This window comes from Sus scrofa, chromosome 14, assembly GCF_054392235.1.
Source record: "Sus scrofa isolate SSC_HxYL_T2T_F1_AM1 chromosome 14, Sscrofa_HxYL_maternal_Yorkshire_Landrace_v2.0, whole genome shotgun sequence".
NCBI lineage: Eukaryota > Metazoa > Chordata > Mammalia > Artiodactyla > Suidae > Sus > Sus scrofa.
The window spans coordinates 107,653,763-107,675,666 of record NC_139396.1 but is presented as its reverse complement, the minus strand read 5'-3'; the positions used below and the strand labels follow the sequence as shown (position 1 = coordinate 107,675,666).

The window sequence follows — 21,904 nt, the reverse complement described above, 5'->3', positions numbered from 1 at the left end:
ACCTGTACATGCAGCTCATACACGTCTCTCCGGAGCTGGGCAGGGCTCTGCATGACGTAAATGGCTCCAGACGTCTCATTAATTTCAAAGGCACCATCGCTCCCTGTCAGAGAGGAGATGTGCCCTGCAGTTCTAAATAGGGCCACATGGTGGCGCAGGGGAGTAGTGCCAGGCTCGGTGCCTTGCGCTCCTCAGGGGTAATCTCATTTGTCTCCTCTAAGGTATCATCTGGGTCTTGCCAACGAGGAAACTGAGTCTCAGAGGAGCTAAGTAACTTGTCTGAGGTTACAAAGTGAGTGCAGAGCTGGGACTTAAACTCACCACTTTCTGGGTCCCAGATTCCTTAGCACTTTGCTTCTCTCATGCATTGTGCATGTGCGTGTGCGTGTGCGTGTGTGTGTGTGTGTGCGTGCGTGTGTGCTGGAAAAAGAGAGAAATAAAGAGGTATAGAGGGAGGCCAATAAGGTAAGGGAGAGAGAAAAGGAGAGAAAGGAAGGGAGAAGACAGGAGAGAGGGAGAGAAAGAAGACTAAAAAGACTGGAGAAGGAAGAGTAGAGGGAGAGTCAAGAAACTAGGAGAGGAGATGGGGTGGGGTGGGTACCTGGTGGTTGAGTGGAGGATTGCAGTGGCGGAGGAGAGGGAAGGCAGCCGGGGGTCTGCATGACTGGGGAGAGAAGCTGTGTGGGACGGCGGGCAGGTTTTTACGTGCGTGAGCTGCTGGAAGGGGACTGGGCACCAGGCACATCCCAGGGACAGGGGCGGAAGAGGCAATGGTGTCTGAGTGAGAGCACTGAGATGTGCATTTACTGTTACCAAGCACCAGATGTGGTCCCCATCCCCACCTGGGAGGGGCCTGGCCCCCTTGGGGACCAGCTACTGAGGGTTACAGAACCTCCCTAGGGCTGGCTCCTCCTGCTCAGTTGCTGCCCAGTTGTGCAAAGAGCCAGCAGGCTTAGGTTCAAACCCAGTGGGAAACTGGGATGATTTAACTCCTCTGAGCCTCAGTTTCCTCATCCACACAGAGGGCTAGTACTAGAGATACGCCGAATCATTGTTGCATTTAATTCAATTGCATGCTCCACATTAAAACATTTAAAAGAATGAGGGGGAAAAGAAAGATAGCAGTTTAAAGAGCATGAGAAATCTTGCTACCCCTTCCCATCAATGAGCAAATGCCCAACAGTGGGTGGGAACATGAATTGGCACCACTATCCACCACTGCCCTGCCCCAACCTAGCCCAAAGCATCTCCTGTTACTGGACATAATGACAAGCAGGTGCCCAAGGAGACATCCTGGAGGGACCCAACCTCTCCTCTCCATGCATCTTGTGCTTCTGGCCTGTAGATGAGGAAACTGGGACCCAGAGATGTGGGAGAATCTCATTCTGGTCACCCAGCACTGAGCCCCAGACTCACCGTTCATGAGGCTGTAGAGAATGCGGTTGGGTTTGCCCTGATCTCCATCCATGGCGACCACCGTCAGGACCTCAGAGCCCTTGAGGGAACAGGAGAGGCTGCCTGAGGCCCATGGGGGAGGCTGAGGCTCTGCCCTCCCAGGAATCTGTCCCCATCACAAAGGGGAGGTGCCGCCCCGATTCAAGAAAAGAGCCTGACCTCTGGGTGGCCCAGTTCCTGCTCTACAGGGAGCTTTTTGCCCAGGGACTCTCAGGCCTCCTTGGCCTCCTCCTCACCTCTTATACAGACTCCTTCCCCACATACCACTCTCAACCTCCAGCCTCATCCCTGCTGCCCCATGCATCTTTGGCCCAAAGAGAGGTAGGAGAGGGGCCAGGCAGAGGGGGTCCAATGCAAAGTCTGGGAATGAGGATTTTATTCTGTGGCCTGGGGGAGGAGTGGGGGTTGGGGGGAGGGACTCGTTTGAAGGGTTTGGGAAACTGCCACATAAAGCCCTACTGGACTGTGGCCTACTGCCCCCTCTTGACCTTCCTACTCAGGCCCTTGAGGCTTATCCGTCCTCGAGGCTGCTTCCTGACTCTCTGAGTGCTGCCTTCATCTCCCCTCAGCACCTCTTTCCCCCTTAGCTCCTCAGCAAGACAGTTTGGGCCTCCCCTGCCTTGCCCTGCAGCCCCCACAGGGGTAGCCCGGCCTTTCTCCCTTCTCTGTGCCCATCTCCATCGCTTGGCTGCCAGCTTCTGGAAAGGGTTTCTTAGCATTGGCCCAGCACATGAGCGGTCCTTAGTAAGTGTTTTCATTGTCTTGTAAAATTGGGAATAATCAGAACATGGGGAAGTGAAAATTGAGAACGCAATTGCATTTCATGGAGAGTTGTTGAGCTGTGGTCATGTGGAGTCAGGTCATGGCCTGTTTTGTGGCTGGGGGCTCATAAACACATGGGTTCACCCCAAGGAGAGGTGTGCTCATAGAGGGGTGTGCATAGCATGGGAGTTGGGGGGCTCCCATCTTAACCAAGATGTCAAGGAAAGTGGTGCCTGGCTGAACCAAGAAGGACAAGGGGCATCAGTCAGAGGGAAAAAGGTGGAGCGGTGGCAGGGGGAGGGGGGAGATGAGTAGAGGATGGTGTGGGCTGGAGGGAAGGCTGGCCTCAGATGCCAGGCCAGGACTGGAACCTTCCCTGAGAGGCCAAAACATTGGGAAGGGGGGCAGAGACTGCACTGAAGAGGGAGCAAGTTGAAGCCAGCCTTGGAGCTGGGCCCATGTTCAATGTTTGATAAGGGTCATGGTGATTCAGCAACAAACTGTGGGAGAACTACTGGTCTGAGGGGCTACTAGCTTGGCAGGGTTGGGGTGGGGTGGAGGGGAGGCCAAAGGAATCTCACCTTCTGTAGGAGGTGTGGGAAAGGCCCACCTGAACCAAACCGTCACCTCTCTTCCCAGGCTCTTCTCAGCCCTGCTGAAGGGCTAATGATTGCAGCTGGACTGGGCTAAGTCTAAAGAGGGCAGAGTGCCTTGCACAGCCTTGGCCTGCATGCTACACAGGAGCACCTGCTTCCTCCCCCTTCTACTTCTGGAAGCAAAGTGACCTGTTTGTGGCCTGAGCCTGAGCAAGTCCAGAGCCAGCCCCCTGAGTCCAGAGCTGGCTCCTTCAGGAGGAGGGCGACCCCAGGCTGAGCCCTCCAGCAGGGGCATCTGTGGGCAGGACGAGGGACAGGGCAGGAGGCGTCTGGAGGTGACACTGGGCTGAGGGGTGTAGCTACCCACCGGAAGGGTGTCCTCGTACACATAGCCATAGTAAGGTGTGCCCACGAAGACAGGGGCCATGTCCTGCACATCCTCCACATTGACCGTGACCGTGGCGGTGGCTGAGAACACCACGTCGGCCCCTCGCAGCCGCCCTCCACCATCCTGGGGAAGAATCAGAGAGTAAAGTATCAGTAGACTCTGGTGGAATCTGGCTCATGTGCTCACTGGCCTCGAGGCCATCTTCCCTCCCTGATTTCTGTTTGCTCCTGTGTCATCTGGAGATAATTTCCCCTCACAATAGTGTTTGATAAATTAGATGAGATGATGCACAAAGGTCTTCAGTCCATGCTGGGTATTCAGTAGGAGCTCAAAAGCATTCCTTTGGAAAGAGAGTAAGGTCTTTCTCGAGGGAAATCATGCCCAGTGATTAGCAGAGGAGGAGGAGACATGAGTCAAATCTCCCCCTTCCCAACCCCTCACCAAGGCTCAAACACTCCTGAAGAACTACTGAGAGCAGGACCAGGACCCAAGGCTGAGCTGTGCATATGCAATGGAAGAGTGTGCCCAGCAAGCCAGCCCTCAGGCAGTAACCAGCAACAGGCAGGGCTGGCTCAAGCCTCCTGGGGCAGGCTGAGGGGGATGCCCTGGAGCCAGTATGTGAAGAGCAAGGACCTTTTTGGAAAACAAAATGGGGGCTTAGAGGGATGGCTGGGGTTTCCAGCCTCAGGAGGTAGAGCAGCCACTTTGGCTGAGCACCTGCTGAGCTGCAGATCCCACACCATTCACTTAGAAACATGAGGAATTTTGTTAAGCCTCGGGGTGGGCAACTGAGGAAACCAAGGCTCAGTGAGGGTCACTGGTCACACAGAGAGGAAGAGCTGGGGTGATCAAGCCTGGGCAGAGAAACAGAGGTGCCCAGAGGTCAGGCTGTGGGGGATTTGAGGGGCCTGAGTCTCTAGGCAAGGCTGCCTGGTCCTTCAGAGGGGAGCCTGGCTTGTCAGTCTTGAGGGGTCCACACCCTCTCCCAGGAGGAAATATGCCCTCTCCGTCCTGCAGACACTAGGCTCCCTGGAGAGCATGTCCACGTCTGGGCGAGGTCCACTCAACAGAGATTCCGAGCAGCTGCAGCCCACCCCTACCCCATCATAACTTCTGCCTCCCAAGCTGCCCCCATTCCACTGTAGAACCTAACTGTTCCAACCTCAGGGAAGTTTCTCCCGATGGAGGCTGAGGAGAGCCTGGATACTCCCACTCCCCCCTCTCTATTACCTTGGCAACCACAGTGACAAAATGGGTCCGGGCCTTCTCATAGTCCAGGGTGGCCCCAGGCTGGAGGCGCAGCACACCGCTGTGGCGGTCCATGGCAAATTTGGTGGAGTGTGGATTCTGTAAGAGCGAGGGGGTGGGCTGGGCTTTGGGGAGGGGCCCAGGATGGCCCCAGGAATGCCTGCTCTGCTTACTCAAAGGGGGGTCTTCACCGTCCAGTGTCCCAGCAACTCCAGCCTCAGGGCTGAGTCTCAAACTCTAGGGCACTTAGGTTTTCTGGCCCCCAGGGGCCCCCTTCCCAGACTCTGGGCTTTCCCCCCACCCCACTTCAAGCCAGCTAAGGCGTTCTCTTCCATCAGGTCCTCTGCTCAGCTAGAAAACCACTGAGCTCCCTTGAGGCTAAGCTGTGGCCTGGAGTTTCCAGCAGTTGGAAATGTCAGCAGAACAGGTGTCGCTGAAAAGCGCAATGACAGAGGGAATCTTCAGGAACTTCTAACCCCATCATGTAAGTGGTCATGGGCCAGTCCCAGGCAACACCTGGTTTGGGGGGGTGGCCATGGGGTCGGATGGGGATAGGAGGTGACCCTCAATCTGAAGAAGAGTCACTGTGTCAGGAGCTGTTCTTGGAGCTTTCCATGTATTTGATCCTTGCAACAATCTTCCTATTTTATATGCGAGGGAACTGAGCTGGGAAAGTCAGATAACAGTTGGGGCCCCACAAGTGGAGGGGCAGGTCTCTCTGGTACCCATGCAGTCCAGGGGCTTCCTCCAGAACCTGTGTTTTTAGCCACTGAACTGCACTGCCTTGAAAACTATGAGAGCAAGTGATTAAATGTGGAGAGAAGAGGTGATGCTGGGAAACAGAGGCTGAAGGAAGGAGGGCAGTGGGTTCTAGAGGAGCCTGGGAGAGCAGGAGGTGCTGAAAGGGGGTGGTGTCTGCCTTCGACAGGGTGGGAAGAATGGACAGGGGAGAGTGGGGGTGTCACAGCTCTGCTCCTTCTGAGAGTCACCCTTTTGCCCTCTTTCTTACTGACAATTTTAAGCCTGGACAGGTTTTTTTGTTTGTTTGTTTTTTGGTTTTTGCAGCGACCCAAGCCACTGCAGTGACAATGCTGGATCCTTAATCCATTGTACCACAAGGGAACTCCCAGACATGTTTCCTTTACTATGTGGGTACAAGGTGCCCAGGTGGTCTCTTGGGGAAGGGGTTGGTGGGCAGAGAGCTGAGAATCCTAAGATCAGGGAGAGGAGTAAGCTAATTCAGAGGGAGCCAGGATGGGCAAGGGAGGGGAAGATGGCTTCTGCTCAGGCCAGTCTCATGTTCCCACCTGTCCATCCCATACCTGCATTTACTAAAACCTCATTGGGATCTGAGGCACCATCTCTGACCATCTTTGGGAATAGTTGAGGCTCTGACCTAAGGGCTTTGGTGATGGAGGTGGGGACTGCCTGGGTGTCCCCTCTAGCCTATTCCTCTGGTTACGTCTTGTGTGCCTGACCTTACCTGCAGGAAGTAGGTGACACTCCCTCCAGAACCTGTGTCCCTGTCCACTGCATGGACCTTGGCGATACTGCTCCCGGCAAGTATGTCCTGAGGGGGTCACAGCCACAGAAGGTCAGTCCCAGGAGCAGTGACAGATGCTCAGGGAACTGGGGTGTGGGGGCACGGAGAGGTGGGGTCAGGGGAGTGAGGGGCTAAAAAGAGGCGAATAGGTGGTGGTTGACCCAGGGAGGATCGGACAAGGGGAGGGGCCTTGATGGAGAACACACACTGGAGTCAGAGTCGGGGCAGGAGAGGAGAAACAGACATCCTCCTGCTGAGAATGGCTTCCAGGAGTCAGCAAATCAAAAACTGACATGGAATAGACAAAAGGTTTAAATATGAAATGACTATAAACAGTAAACCTGGACAAATTCAGCATCACCAGGGATCACAGCATCACCAGGGATCTAACATGCAGTTTAGAGCCAGAATGAATATATTTCTCCTACTGAATTAGTAACCATTTAAACCTCTAAGAATCCACAGTGTTGGCTAGGAACCAGGAGACAAACCCTCTCCTACATCCTACAGGAGAGGCAAACAGGTGCCATTCTGGAAAATCGATATGGCAACACCTCACAGGCACCCATGCTTTGATCCACTAATTTCCAATCCTGGATTATATCTGAAGGAAACCATTCCACTTAAGGAAAAGGAAATTTTTGATCAGAGTTTGAGGTTTCTTATGACAGCAAAAATTTAAAGCATCTTTAAAACCCAAATATAAAGGTCAGTTCAGTTCAAGCCGGAATATGCACTCAAGGAAAACTATTAAAATGTTAGTTTCCCCGGGAGTTCCCTTTGTGGCTCAGTGGTTAAGGAACCCCTATAGGATCCATGAGGATGCGGGTTCGATTCCTGGCCTCACTCAGTGGGTTAAGGATCTGGTGTTGCCGTGAGCTGTGGTGTAGGTCACAGGTGCAGCCTGGATCCGGTGTTGCTGTGGCTGTGGTGTAGGCTGGCAGCTGTTGCTCCGATTCAACCCCTAGCCTGGTAACTTCCATATGCCACAGGTGCAGCCTTAAAAAGCAAAAACAAACAAACAAACAAACAAACAAACAAACAAAAAGTTACCCCAACTTTACAATTTACTGAGGAACATGCTTGTGTTATAAATTTACTGAAAATAGCATACGGAAAGCATATGTTTAACATGGTCACAACTATGTAAAACAAACAGAAAACAGGAGCCTATAATCATGAAAATGACTAGAAAGAAATAGACCAAAATTTAACAATGTTGTCTCAAGTGGAGGGATTGAGGGTGATTTTTGAAACTCTTTTTTTCTGCTTTTCTGTATACTTCACATTTCCATAATAAGAGTACATGACAATAGAAAATGGTAAATGAACTTTCTTTGGAATAATAGTGAATGTATGAGGGGATGGCAAGGAGGTGAGGGGAGTACGTGGAAGTGAAAGTCCCTCCACAGGGTGGCCAGTGATAGAGGGGCTCCAATGCCCAGTCCTGTTGGCCATGGACCTGGGGTGGGAGTGCATCGGCGCCACCTGGTGGCCCCTTTCTCACCTCGGGAACCTGGACAACATAGGGCTCCTGGATGAACCTGGGTGCCTCATCATTGGCATCAGTCACCAGAATCGTGACTTTTTCTGCCACCTGAGAAGGAGCAAGGGGAGAGGTGTTGAGGCGGTGACTTTCGGGTGATAAAGGGACAGTCCTCTAACACCCCAGGTGTGTGTTTCTGTCCCCTCCTCTCACTTCCCTTCCCTTTCTCCCTCCCTCCCTCCCTTCCCTGCTTCCTTCCCTCTTTTATTCATTCACTCAATACATAGCATTAAATAACTACTTGGTGCCAAGCTCTGTGTTCCATCCTGGAGACAGAAGACACAATCTGATGGTGTGAATTTTGCAGGATGGAGTGGTGGGCAAAGATCAGCATATAAAAACCGGAGGGTGACAACAGCATAAGCTGGGCACTGAGGGCAGGGGCCTGCACTGTGCCACCCGGGTGCACCATGGGCCCCAGCCTAGGTAAAGGCATCACTTTTGGTGGTTGCATCCAGAGGCTCTGAGCAGAGGCACCTGACCCAGCCTGAGGTGAAGGCCATCAGGGAGCCCTCACAGAGGTGTGAGAAGCAAGGTCTGCAGCAGTCTGTCAGGCGAGAGGGGAAGCTGGGGGAGTGGGAAGGCAGTGTGTCAGGAAGAAGGAGCAACGTGTGCAAAGGCAAAGATGAGTGAAACACTTAGTGAGTTCAGAGAACCTGAGCAGATTTAGGGCTAGATGGCTGCTAAGGTGAATGTGGGAGAAAATATGGGTGATGGAGCCTGAGAGTGGGAGGCCCTGAGTGCCAGACTGAAGCTTGGATTCCATCCTGAGGGCAGTGTGGGCCAGCTGCTAGTGCTTTCTGAGCCAGGATGTGGCCAGGTCTGTGTTGGGCAGTGATGGCTCCACATGTGGATTGGGATCTGGAGCCTTGGCGAGAGGGGAGCCCCGTGATTATCTGGGAAGCACTGACGAGGGCTGGGCCAAAGTGAGGCTTTGGGGAAGGAAGAGAGGGAGGAGAGGTCCAGGCGCCCAGCTTGGGTGATGGGCTGGAGCTAGCGCCAGCTTGGAGCAGATGGATGGGCAAGCAGGTTTGAGGAAATGCCGCTCAAGGAATGTGGGTGTGCTCTGTCAGAAGCATTGGGTTTGACTGGGTCTCACTCTCTTTCCTTCTCCTTCTCTTCCTCCCCCACCATTCTCTGAGTGTCTTGGGGCCCGATCTTGTTGCACCTTAGCTTGGATTTGCCAAGAGCTCCCCCTACCAGGGTGGAACTGTGCTCAGACCTGGGGGGCTGCGCGCCGCCAGGGGGCTGGCTGGAGTGCAAACTCACCAGATTCAGGCCGTCAGAAATGCTGATAGTGGCTTCAATCTCATCCTCCCTCTGTGAAGTACAAGGATTGGGGACCGTTCAGGAGTCTGAGGCACCATGGGAACCCTGAGGCTGAGGGGAGCTCTCCCTGCCCCCACTGAGCATGTCAGAGGAGGCCTGGGCATTTCTAGGGAGCCCTGGAGCCGGGTGAGCAGCCAAAAGTGGCCTCTGGCTGTGCTTGGGACCTTGTTTGGGACTCAGCCCATCAGGGGTTCTCATGAACGCAGAGGGATTGTTGAGGCACCAACAGAAAATGCACCCCTGCTAGAATGAGGAGAGATGCTAACTAGTGTGCTGGAAGATTCAGAAAGAGGGTTAAAAAAACTTTTTTTTTTAATTTAAAAAATTTGCACTTTCTCCTCCTTCTCTTGCCCACGCCTCTCCATATTCCACCTGTGGGGTCTCAAGCCCTCCTCAGGACACAGTGGAACCTCAGTGAGGAAGGATGTTGATGTCCCCAGGGGTGCCAACTTCTTTGCTGTGTCCCCATACCTGTCTCTGACACCCACCTTGTCTTTTCTCTGTGCTGGTGGAGATGCCATGAGGCTAGAGCTGGCAGCATCCCACAGCTGAAGTCCAGGTACCTGTTCCACCAGCCTGGTATGGGGTTTCACAAGGGAAATGTAGCCCATGCCCTGTCACCCGCAGGTTCAAAGGGCACAGAGGGGCAGAGTTTTACCAAACTTAGGCCTGTGCTGTAAGCCAGTCTTTCTAGCCTTGATCTGCTATCTGTGACTTATAGGACCTCTACAAGGATGCTCTCTAGGGCCCCTTCCAGCCCATAGAGGTCTGTCTGCACACCTGGCAGGCAATGCTCCACACACGTCTCCATACCTCTCTGTCCAGCTCTTCAACCAGGGTGATGGTTCCAAAGTTGGGGTCAACAGAAAAGACGCTTCTAGCACTGGGGTCAAAGCTGATGTGGTAGGAGACAGGGTTTCCCTCAGGGTCTGTCCCATTCAGGGTGTACACATGAGAGCCTGAAGAGAAACAGAGGGGACACCTAGAATCTGGGACCCAACTTCCCCTAAAGGTGGCAGCTGCTCAGGACCAAGGATTCAACCCCTGGCACCAGCCCTAAGTGGAGCACTCACTGCTGGCCCCATCCCATCTGGGTGCTTCCCACTCTTTACTCTTCAGGACTATCAGTTAGATGTTAGTGTCTGCCACTTTACAGATTGCAATCTACACTGCAGATGACAGAGAGCTTCAGGACTGCTGGCCAACCTCTAGGGTTTCTGTCTGGGAAGTATTCCTGTCCCAGGAGTCAAGACTGGGGGCTCTCTGGGGGTGAAGGATGAGGGGAAAAAGAGGAACCATTAAGGCCAGAGGTAATGCAGGAGCAGCACTGCTCCCCACACCTGAATTAGTTCTTCAGGGAATTCTGAGCAGGTGCCTCTTTTACACTGCACAGTAGGTACTTTTGCTCAGGGTTCCCAGACCTGGTGGGAGAGATGTGCCAATATCTCCCCTCCCTCTCCTTCTCCCCACCTCTTTGTGGATCCCTGCGACTTCGACTTGGTTGTTCTTGGGCCGTTTTTTAAGCCTAGAGCCCTGTGGCTCTGGGAGGTGAGTAGTTTGTTCAGGGTCACACATTGGGTAAGGGAGCCCCGGGTGGGGAATTCTGCTGGCTGTCTGAGGTCGGCTCAGTCCCTGGGCTCGCAGCTGAGTCTCCAGGACTGGCGGGGCTTAGGTCTCCAGGGCTGTTGTGCCCTCCTTTCCTACAACTGCCCCAGGGAATTCAGAGCACAAACAGGGCGTCCTGGGAGCGCCCGCAGCCTGGCGATCAGCTGCGTCTGGATAGGTTCCCAGGAGTCACGGGTTTGGTCCCTGTGTCCAGGGGAAACTGGGCCGCCCCTCTGGGAGAGCTATGCTGGGCGGGAACTAGGGCTACCTACCTACAGGGGTGTCCTCCGGGAGGCTGAAAAGGGCCATGTTTCCGTTGGTGCTGCCCACCCCGTTGTCGAAGAAGTGGGGGGCGAAGTTGGCTTGGGCTAGGAAGAGAACACACAACAGAGGATACCCGGACACGCGGAGGGACATCTTTCCACTGGCGTGGTCCCGCTTCTGGCCCCACCCGCGGGCAGGCGCGTACTCCCCTCCCTGACTCTGGCACGCCCACCGGGTCCTTCCGCCACCAAGTCCCTTGAGCTTGGGCTGGGCTGGGCTCGGGCTGGTCCGCTACACGCACCACCTGGGGCCCTTGGAATACAGGCAGGGCCAGTCTCAGCCTCAGCAACGGACAGACTGGGAAACCGAGCCCAGAGAGGGGCAGTGCCCTGACCAAGGTCACACGGTGAGTGGGGACACCCTCCCACAGCCCGCGAGCAGCCGTCAAACCTCCGAGCCTCCTTCGGAAGAAGTGGAGGGCAGCGAGGGGCCGGCCCCCAATCCGGAGTTTCCAGAGTACCGGCTCTGGACAAGTGCTTCGGCAGCGGGAGTGCCCCTCTCCCAGCCAAGCCAGGCAGCTGGAGGAATCGCCTCCTTCCCTCCCCGCCTCCCCACCCCGCGTCGTGTCCCGGTCCTTGTCCCGCATCCCAAGCCCCACTCTGGAAGTGAAAGGTCCAGAACTGTCTCTGGGTCCACCCGGGTGGAGCGAGTACCCATCCCCTCATCCCCAACGGAGCCCGCGGGGCCTTGCGGCCACTCACCCAGGCGGAGGAATAGCAGTCCCAGGGCCAGTATGGCCCGCGGGCCGCGCCCCATATCTCTGCCGGCGGGTTGTGTCGCTCGCCACAGCCAAGGCCCAGCGCCTGAGCGCGGAGCATGCCCTGGGCTGGCGACAAGTGCAGAGCTGACAGTGGGGGCGACAGCGGCGGCGGGAGGGGGCGCGGGGCGGGAGCGCAGGATGGTGCGAGGGCGCTAAGCGGATGACACGGCTCGGATCCGCGCCTCGGGAGCGCTCCCGCCCGCCGCCTGATGAGACCAATTAGTGGGTACAGAGCTGAGCGGACAGGCTCCAAGCAGCGGGTGGGGGTGAGGGTGAGGTGAGGGGGGGTGAGGGGGGGAGAGGGACTAGGGTACTCCCCTCGGATCTGGCTCCCCTGCCCCCAGGTCTGGAGCGCAGGAGCCAAGGGCCCCCAGCTGGGGCTTCTCTGAGTCCCCGCGGTTCTGGTAGGACTGAACTCCCCAGGAGTTTTCCCTTTTTATGAACTTTTTGTGTGACTTTCATTGAGTTTGTCCTCTCTCTGAACCTGAGCCCTCCAGCCAGGAAAACAGGGACTGGGAAACAGGCCAGTCTCAGCATAGGAGGATTGCTCCCTCTAGTCTCTAGGAGAAATGAGAGCAGCAAAGGGGGTGGATTCGCTTTGGGGAGGGCATGGCCTTAAAAATCTAAATAGAGGAGTTCGGGTTGTGGCTTAGCGGAAAAGAATCTGACTAGTAACCTTGAAGCTGCAGGTTCCATCCCTGGCTTCTCTCAGTGGGTTAAGGATCTGGCATTGCCTTGAGCTGTGGTGTAGGTAGCAGAGGCAGCTTGGACCTGGCTGTTGCTGTGGCTGTGGTAAGGCCAGTGGCTACACCTCTGATTTGACCCCTAGACTGGGAACCTCTCTATGCCAGGGTATGGTCCTAAAAAGACAAAACAAACAAACAAACAAACAAAATCCAAATAAATTCCCTCTAGATCTGTAGATTCCAGGATTGTGCCTCTGAAGGTTTTAGGGGTAAGATCAAAAGACAAAAAGGAGGGTTGTGGTAGGTAAAGGGGCAAATGGTGAGGGGTGATCAGGATCACCTCTCTGGGCAGAGGGCTCTCAACCCATTCTTGTCCTGCCTCCCAGGCCAGGGCCAGCTCTCCCAGAGGGTCCAGTTATTAGTCTGATCACTCATGGGGTCCATGTGTGTGGTGGGCAGCAGAAAGGGCCTTCAAGTCTCTGCTCAGCGGGGAGGCAGTAATTACCAGGCAGCAGGCTAGCCTCCCTCCCCATCCCCATTGCCCAGTCTTCTTCTTCTTCCTTTTTTTTTGAGGGGGGGGGGTAAAGTTTTTTTTTATTATTATTATAGTTGATTTACAATGAAAAATATGGAATCCTTGCTCACAAATTTGCATGTCATCCTTGCTCAGAGGCTATGCTAAGCTTCTCTGTATCGTTCCAGTTTTAGTATAAGTGCTGCTGAAGCAAGCGCCCCACTGCCTGGTCTTGACCATGGGGGAGCAATAGACCCATTCAAGCCTTGTGAAGATGAATCATTTGAAAGCATATTCAAGCCCCAGCCTGGGACAGACTTGCTAACAAAGCTGGCCAAGCAGGTATGGACTTTCCCAGAAGGCCTGAGCTCCCCATCCCTGGAAGATTATTAGACAAAGCAAAGAAATGCCATGGAGGCCCTGGGTGCTGACAACTAGGGGAAGCACTTAAGCTCAGGAGCCTTCCTTGTTGCCGGTAAGTTTCCCTGGGCTGAACCCTCATCTTCTTGCTCTGACAAAGGAGTCTGTTTAAAGAAGCAGCCTGTCCCCCTTATATTCACAGAGTATATGGGGTGGACATTTCAGGCCCAAGCTTGATCGCTCTCCAGGATGCCCTTGGAATGGTGTGTACACAGACAGAGAGGACCCCTTTATGCTCCTGGGAGAGGCCTCCCTGTCTGGAGCCCCGTTTCCTCCCCCAACGGCCTTCACAGGAGCAGAGCATTCCTCATCCCCTGGGCCAGCCCTCTTCCACCTACTGTTAGCAAGAGTTAGGGAATCAGGTCAAGAAGATGAATGAACAGAGTGTTTGGCAATTTCCAGGCCCAATTAACCAAAACCTTTCTCACTGATCCTCTTGGGCTTGACCCTTTGGCTGGAAAGATGCATTTTATTTATTTTTTAAAGGTTATAATAGTTATTTTTATGTTTTAAAAATTTTATTTATCAAAGTATAGTTGATGTATAGTATTATATGTTGTAGGTTTACAATATAGTGATGAACAATTTTAAAGGTTATATTCCATTTATAGTTATTAGAAAATATTGGCTAAATTCTTTGTTATACAGTATAGCCTTGTAGCTTATTTTATACCTAATAGTTTATACTTCTTTTTTTTTTAGGGCAAATGGAAGTTTCCAGGTTAGGGGTCGAATCAGAGCTGCAGCTGTCAGCCTAAGCCACAGCCACAGTAACTCAGGATCCGAGTCACATCTGCAACCTACACCACAGCTCACCGCAACTCGAGATCCTTAACCCACTGAGTGAGGCCAGGAATCGAACCTGCATCCTCATGGATACTGGTCTGGTTCGTTACCACTGTGCCACTATGGGAACTCCTACTTTGTACTTCTTCATCCTCTACCCCTATCTTGCCCTACGTCCAAAGGGAATCCTCTCCCCACTGGCAACCACTGGTTTGTTCCCTATTACCCGTGAGTCTGCTGCAAAAATGCACTTTGAATTGCAGATATTTCTGCATCCTTGGTGTCACAAAATGTTGGAACAAAGCAAGGGCAAACATTTCACAAGTTCTGTGCAGAGAGGAGGAGACTGAAGCTTGCTGTAGATCACCCGGTGAGCTGCAGACAGAGACAGGGATTCCTGGGGCAAGTGTCAATGTGTTGAGAAGAACCATCTCTCCCTGGGCCCATCTCCATCTCATCCAGTGGTTCTGGCACTTTTGACTTCTCAGTTCACTCAGTCAACAGACTTGCACTGGAGAGAAATGGAGATGGGTGATGTGTGTGGGGGTGGGTAGATGGGTGATGATTTTTTGTCTCTGCTTTCCAAAGGAAAAAGTTAGAGCACAGAGAGTGTAAGTCACTTGCCCAAGCTCACACAGCCAGTGAGGGAAAGAGTCTGGGTTCACACCCAGTTTGGTTTGGCTGCAGAAATAGTCGAAATTCTTTCCATGGCAGGGGAAGGTGACCATGAACCTCCTGAGGCTTCAGTCCTGAGTCCCTTTCTCACATGTCCGTTCCGTAGCCCTAACTTTATATTTGTACTTTTATATTTTTTTCTTAAAGAGACTGTCCACCTTCAGCTGTACAGGTTCAGATCTGCTATAGTGACTAGCAGCCTGGTTTGCCTGGGACTGAGGGGACTTCCAGGGATATGGGACTTTCAATGCTAAACCCAGTAAGTTTCAAGGTAAACTGGGATGATTTGGTCACCTTAAATGGTTCCCCTGTCCCCACAGTATCTGCGAACATAGGAAAATGGCAGTTCTTATGGAGGTTCTCACCTTGGACCCTGATTTGAATCTCGTGGTACTGAGGGTCTGGCAGCTCCCTGGAAGGCTCGTTTTCTCATAGCTGGGAAGGAAGTTTCCACCTGCCATGAGATGTAGGGCTTGGTCTTCTCCCAAAGACCCTGGGCAGCCTTTGATACACCTGTCACCTTGTCCTCCACATGCCCATCACTGTTGCAGGGTGACCAGCTCCCTCTCCCCTGGACCTCCTTGCCAAGGAACATGCTGTGAAATATCAGATCACATCTTCTCTAGGTCAGGTTCTGACAGCTCTTCCTCAGGCAGACTTACAACAGCTCTTTCTGAGGCAGATGTACAACAGATGGTCCAGTGGTTAGGAAGTGGGAATTTGAGTGGCAGCTGCCAGCCTGGGCAGGTGTATTCTAGCCCCATCTGCCAATATGCCAACCTAGGCTCTTATGACCTCTTTGCTCAACCCTGATCTACTTGAGTGTGCTAACCCACAGTGCCTTGCCCATGTACACACACACATGCACATTCACACAGCTTCCCAAAGACACATCTGAGTTCTAGTCCCATTTGCAGATCCATCGTGCACAATTATATACCAATGAATGGCTTATGTGTCCTCACGTAAACATGCATGCCGAGGTCATATATGCACACCTGCACCAGGAGAGGTTGGGCACAGAACTCTCTGAGTTCCTTCTGGTGCTGAGGCTGTGCTGAGCAGCAGGTGCCCACTTTCAGGCTCATCTCCCTAATGATGCTGATCTAGGAGGCGGACAGGGAAGGTCTCCAGCACCCTGCTTCTGCCCCACATGTCTGGGATGAGACGGTCTGGCACACTGATGTCTGCCCTGGTACTCAGCATCCCAAGCTGCTCTGTGCAGTTGCCAAGTCCAATAAAATAACTTCTTATGACAGGGAAGCTGTGATCCAGGATAGGATCTGGTACTGCACATGAAGGCATAGGTTTGGGGGATGTACCCTTTCTGGACAGGACTGTGAGGCTCCACCTATCCCAGCCCAGTTGAGGTCCTAAAGTCTGGGCCAAGTGTACCCACCTAGCTGGAATTTGGGAGTCCCTCCCCACAGTGATGGGCTGTGGGGTTAGTAGCTCAACTGTGGGGCTGGGGAGTCCTAGACACTATCACCTCTGAAATATGGCCATCCCTGTCCCCTGGCTGTGTCCAGGCCAGGTATAGGGTGGCTGCCTCAGATTTCTCTGACATGGAGATGGGATTCCTCCTCTTATCTGTCTAAGGCCCTTCCTGTTCCCCTGAGGGACTCTGTAGGAGCCTGGGGATGCCACTTATTCCCCCAGTCCCCATATACCTGGGACTAGTACCCATTGTCTGGGATTTCTGTGTTGTAATGCTGGCTCTTGGTCACTGTGGCATTCACACAGGTGGGCAAAACTCCAGCCCTGCCATTGCCTCTTTTTACCCCATAGTAGTCTCCTTTGCTATTTCAGCCTGGCCCATGGCTCCACCTGGGTAGGGGACACACCAAATAATATCTTCTCCAGAAAGTTTTTTTCTTCTGGCATGTTTCTGCACCAAACAGAAGTGCTCCCTATTGGGACCTTGACAGGGCCCTTAGGAGAGCTTAGTGCTGTAATCTCTCTGCTTTGGTGTCTCCCACAAAAATGTCATGAACCATTTAGGGGAGAGACCATGTTTCGTGAATAGGTTGCTTCAGTATCCTTATCAGACCTGTCCCACAGTGGGTCCTAATGAACAGTTGTTGATTGGCTGAATGACTGAGTGAATGAATTAAGATTGTGTCCTAAGTCCTAGTCAATGACTGACCTTCTGCAGGCCATTGACATGCTCCCTCATCCTCCATCCATCCATGAACCTATAGACTGGAATAGCCAAGGGGTATACACTGAAATGCCTGCTGAGCCAGCCAGGATGTGGAACTGTGTCAGATGGCTGAGGGATATGCAATAGGGAGTGGTGCGACTGCTACACACATATCCATAGCGTATTTAAACATTGAATTGAGCAAGCAAAATGGTTGTATTTCAGTGTGGAAAAGGATCTCTTCAGTTCTGCTATCTTGTAATTTGACGCTTCCCACCCTCTTGTTTGTACTTTGCAATGCCTGAGGGCAGGGCAGTGTGATAGATTAAACAGCAGATAAGCGAAAGACCTCTTCCAGAGATGAAGCTGTTGATAACAAGCCTGCCAGCTGCCTCTGGAGCTGGCCACATGTGACCAGGCTGCTTGTAAACAGGCAAGGTCCAGCCACCACTTGGGAGACCAGACTAGGTAGCTGGACACACCCATATCCTAGAAGTTTTATGAGGCTTCCACAGCAGGGCCATTGTCTGCAGAGTCAGTTGGGGGAGTCACGTGTGGGGTCCCGCATGAACATTAACCAGCAGGGACATGACCACAGCAGGGCCCCAGAAACTGGTTTACCCTGGACAGTTTGCCCAGAGATAAGCTTGGCAATGAATCAGCAGAATGAGTGGGCACACAGGGCTGTAAATTGTGTGTGGTGCCCAGTGGAGGTTCTGTGATCGCTGGGGATGAAACTGGTCCTGGAGGCCCTTGTCTTGAACAGGAGTGGAGAGGGGAGGAGGCCTGGATCTATTTAGTTCGGTGGAAGCAGATCCATGATGACTCTTTGGCTTCTATTTCAGAGCAAGCCTTTTCTTATTTCCTCATTTCCCCTCCCTAACAGCCCTCTGTGATAGGCGTGGTGGCCTCATTTTCCAGATGGGAAACTGAGGCTCTGAGAGGTCATCTTGTTACAGCAGCTGCCTGCAGTCCCGTGGCTGCAGTGTGTCAGCTCTAGCAGCAGCCCTGTGGCTGCAGTGTATCAACTCCAGCGTCTCTTTTACCTGGCGAGAAACCAAGTGAGCACTTGGAGAGTTGAAGAACTCAGGTTTATTACGCCAGTAGGCTCAGAGGAGATCACTCTCCAGAGTCTGAGCCCTGAGGAAGGGTTTCACAAGGCTTTTATAGGCTAGCCCTTCTGGGTCCATGCTTGGCTGGTTGGATGGGAGTGAGAACAGGCAGGGTTGTAATTGTGGAAGCAACAAACGTTACAGAAGCATATATGTGGGGGAGGGGTGGTTGGGGCAGTTGGCTGGACTTTGCTTAGTCATCATGGCCGGGGTCTCTATTTCCTACCTTTTTATTGGGACATTTTCTCCTACCATCTGACCTCCCTGATGTCACACAGTGGGCATGCGACAGAGCCATCGTTTGAGCCCAAGTCTGTTTGGAAAGCCTTGCACTGTCAGCTGCCCCAGGGTTCCCAGCCAGTCAGGCAGCAGGGGCCCCTTTAGTTGCCATGGAGACTGGATGCTTTCTCTAGTGACGCTATTGGAACTTGCCAATATGTTTAGATTCTTCAAGGAATAAATTAAGGCAACAGAATATTCCACTTTTATAACACAGGGTCACTTCCAGGTGTTTGGGTTTTCTCGTAACCTCTTAGGGTCCCCAACAGCCTTGGAATAGCCTTGTTCATAAGACTCTCCCTGCCCAGCTCATTCCATCTCCTCCTGATGGCCCCCCTGCATTCGCTCCTGCTCACACAAAGCTCTGGCTTTCCATTGTCCTCAGGATAAATTCTAAATATCTGGTAACATTTATCTCTGGGCTCTCTCTGTCCCAGACTGAAACTCCTCCACTTCCCCTTTGTCCCCAAATCTTTATTTATTTATTTATTTATTTATTTATTTTGTATTTGTTGGCTGAATTTGGAGTTCTTGGGCCTGGGATCAGATCTGAGCCCCTGTCAAGACCTAAGCTGCAGCTGCAGCAATGCAGGATCCTTAACCTACTGTGCCAGGCCAGGGATTGAACTTGAGTCCCAGTGCTCCCAAGACGCCACCAATCCCATTGCACCACAGCAGGAGCTCCTGTCCCCCAATCTTGCTGCGCAGTTACGAGATTCTTCTCAAATATTCAACTCTTCACCCCTGTTTCACCACAACACACACACACACAAACACATACACACACCCCTCCCTCTCCAGCTGGAACTCCTCCATTAACTCAGTGCAAGCATCAGCTTCTCATTTTTTCACTCCTGATCTCATGCCCAGCCCTCTGTTCTTACCTGACAACTTTTCAGGCAATGATGACCTCTCAGCCTGCAAGGACTGTATTTGCTCATCTCTGAGCCTCAGAACTAGCACCATCTGATACTACCTACCCTGGGAATGAGTGAGGGAGTAAGAGGGTGAACCCATGGGTGAAGTTTCTGGAAGGAAGGGAAAGGTCTGTCCTACAACAAGGTGAAGATTTCAGGTTTGCTCTGGGACCACTGTCCCCATTGCCCGATGCCAGAGAACTGCTACACCTGGCGGGCCTGGCATTCTCAGACTTGGCTGTAGGATGATGTGGGGAGGGGCTTCTCACCTTGCCAGGAGAATCAGATTAGAAGGAAAATTTACTGAAGGATAAGCCTCTTAGACCTGGGCCATCTGTTCCCTCTGAGCTGCCTCTCTGCAGTTCTGTGCTCACTTGGGCATAAACACCCCCCAGGGTGGGGGTAGGGAAGGCTGGGGCTTCCCTGAACCAAGTTCCTCAATGTGCCAGGCCGCTTGTGGGCACTTGCTATGCGCCCACGTGTCAGAGCCTCATGCCAGCTTTTTTTTTTAATTTTTAAAAATTAAAAAACAATTTTTTTTAGAGCTGCACCTGTGGCATACATAAGTTCCCAGGCTGGGGGTCAGATCAGCTGTAGCTGCTGGCCTACACCACAGCCACAGCAAAACCAGATCTGAGTTGCATCTGTAACCTACACTGCAGCTCATGGCAATGCGGGATCCTTAACCCAATGATTGAGGCCAGGAATTGAACTCAAGTCCTCATGGATACTAGTTGGTTTCATTACCACTGAGCCACAATGGGAACTCTCCATGTCAGCCTTTCAAATATGTCATTATTCCTCATTCCCCACTTATCATGTTTAGATTGTGCTGTGATGAAGGAAAGGATTGGCCTGCAGGAGAGGCCTCAGGGCACAGGTTTCCTCTAGCAGAAAGCTGTGGCTCTGGAGTTCCTGTTGGGGATCAGTGGTAATGAACCTGACTAGTACCCATGAAGTTGTGGGTTTGATCTCTGGCCCCGTTCAGTGGATTAGGGATCCAACATTGCCGTGAGCCTTGGTGTAGGTACCGACATGGCTTGGATCTGGCATTGTTGTGCTGTGGTGTAGGCTGGCAGCTGATTCTACCCCTATCCTGGGAACTTTCATATGCCTTGGGTGTGGCCCTAAAAAAAAAAAAAAAAGCTGTGGCTCTGACCTCCCACCAATTTTCTCAAACAATGATGTGCCTGCCATGCATGTTGTTTATTTCCTTGTAATTTATTTCTTTGAATGCTCTTTCCAGCAGGCTCATACACATTCAGAAAGTCAGGAAGGAGTTCCTTCAGGGGCCATGGGATGTGGGATGATTAGGGGCATAGGATATCTCCAGACAGCTGGGCCTTGGCATGGCCGGTTGGTGGCTCTTTGGTGCCTGTTACTCTGTACCCTAGCAGGCCCGGAAATCTCCAGATTTGTAGCTGCCAAAAGTCACGGTGAAGTCTTGACTATCAGTGCTCAAGAGCCAGGTGGGGACTGAGGCCAGGTGGGCTGATCCTGGCTCACAATAACTCTGAAGGTTGATGGCATGACTGACACCAGGATCTGGAGTTCTGGAACTCTCCCAGGCCTTTGCTGTCCAAGATGAGGCCCTCCAGCATCCCAGCTTGCTGCCATGAAGGTTGAAGTGGGTGAGTGAAGCCTGTTGGTGCCTTCCTTGAATATTTTTTCTCATTAGATTTTTTATCTCTGAACCCAGCTTGAACCTAGAGGGCCTGAGTTATTGTCCAAAGCCACATGGCGAGACAAGCATTCCAGACATTTAACCTTTGAATCCATGTTGTATTTTTCAGAAGGCTCTGGTTCAGGCTTTTCTAAAAGGCAGCATGAGCACAATCCCACATGGCAGGCAGCAAGTTTTGTGTCTTTAAGAGGGGAGGCTCAGGTTCATGGGCAGAGGCTTCCATGGGCCAGAGCCCTAAAGATCACTGCCATTAGCCCCAACGTTGAGAGGAGCATCCTGGGGGAACCTGAGGCTTCTGGGTGCCTCAGGCATGGGGTATGAGGGTCTCAGCTGTATGGAGCTTGGTTTGGGGAGCACTAAACCTGTGGGAGTGCCCCAGGCACCACCCAAAGTTGGGGCTTTTGCTTGAACTTGCATGGTCTGCAGATCCTCATATGGTGTCCTGGGAAGAAGCAGAGGGCAGGTAAGAACAGGCAAGACCAGACAAGAGGCAGAGATCCAGGGAGAGTCGAGGGTAGGGAGTGGGGAGGAAATACAATTAAGAGTCATTTCTAGATATAAAGATTTTTTTTTTAAATCAAAACATGAGTCAGATTTTACCCTCCTTCCTGGAGACCCAGAGGGGCCTTTCATGGCAAATATGGCCAGCCCAGTCTATTTCAATTCCATCAGGGAGAAAACTGATTTACTCACAGAAGATGGAGAGAAGGTAGTTTATCTGCTCAACTGTCTCTGTCAAGAGCAGAGTCCACTAAAGCTGAGAGATCTGGAGGCCTCTTTTTTTTTTTAAGTTTTATTAAAGCATAGTTAATTCACAATGTTGTGATGATTTCTGCTTCACAAAAAGTAATTCAGTTATATGTGTACACACATCCACTGGAATGTCTGTTTCTAATTTTTTTTTTTTTTTTTTTTGGTCTTTTTGCTATTTCTTTGGGCCGCTCCTGCGGCATATGGAGGTTCCCAGGCTAGGGGTCGAATCGGAGCTGTAGCTGCCAGCCTACGCCGGAGCCACAGCAATGTGGGATCCGAGCCGCGTCTGCAACCTACACCACAGCTCACGCTCACGGCAATGCCGGATCGTTAACCCACTGAGCAAGGGCAGGGATTGAACCCGAAACCTCATGGTTCC

The 21,904-nt window shown here is 52.3% G+C and overlaps 2 protein-coding genes, 1 long non-coding RNA gene and 1 other non-coding gene across 10 annotated transcripts in view; 1 reads left to right on the top strand and 3 right to left on the bottom strand.

The window, feature by feature from the left end:
• The window catches only part of CDHR1 (cadherin related family member 1), a 24,007-nt gene extending 12,371 nt beyond the window's left edge, over positions 1–11,636 (bottom strand). For 2 of the 6 annotated variants that reach the window (XM_084996399.1, XM_003133094.5), the window contains exons 1-10: positions 11,498–11,636; positions 10,745–10,840; positions 9,681–9,826; positions 8,808–8,858; positions 7,500–7,589; positions 5,933–6,019; positions 4,432–4,548; positions 3,181–3,324; positions 1,417–1,495; positions 3–103 (exon numbers count right to left, since the gene is read on the bottom strand). In XM_084996399.1, coding sequence (XP_084852525.1) covers positions 3–103; positions 1,417–1,495; positions 3,181–3,324; positions 4,432–4,548; positions 5,933–6,019; positions 7,500–7,589; positions 8,808–8,858; positions 9,681–9,826; positions 10,745–10,840; positions 11,498–11,552 — 966 coding nt within the window. In that variant the 5' untranslated portion in view covers positions 11,553–11,636. The remainder of the gene's footprint in view (positions 1–2; positions 104–1,416; positions 1,496–3,180; positions 3,325–4,431; positions 4,549–5,932; positions 6,020–7,499; positions 7,590–8,807; positions 8,859–9,680; positions 9,827–10,744; positions 10,841–11,497) is intronic. The other 4 variants (XM_084996400.1, XM_084996397.1, XM_084996401.1 and 1 more) reach the window with 2 other exon arrangements.
• Positions 10,968–21,904, top strand: part of LOC146396919 (uncharacterized) — a 14,599-nt gene continuing 3,662 nt past the window's right edge. The window contains exons 1-4 of the long non-coding RNA XR_014827409.1: positions 10,968–11,142; positions 12,945–13,231; positions 14,785–14,896; positions 20,486–20,719. This is a non-coding gene — a long non-coding RNA (uncharacterized LOC146396919). The remainder of the gene's footprint in view (positions 11,143–12,944; positions 13,232–14,784; positions 14,897–20,485; positions 20,720–21,904) is intronic.
• Positions 12,865–12,974, bottom strand: LOC146396920 (U6 spliceosomal RNA). Its single transcript, XR_014828633.1, has one exon. It is a non-coding gene; the product is annotated as a U6 spliceosomal RNA (small nuclear RNA).
• GPR15LG (G protein-coupled receptor 15 ligand) overlaps positions 20,291–21,904 on the bottom strand; it is a 17,407-nt gene continuing 15,793 nt past the window's right edge. The window contains exon 3 of one of the 2 annotated variants that reach the window (XM_084993017.1): positions 20,291–21,214. In XM_084993017.1, the coding sequence (XP_084849143.1) occupies positions 21,129–21,214 (86 nt within the window). In that variant the 3' untranslated portion in view covers positions 20,291–21,128. 2 annotated transcript variants of the gene reach the window in all.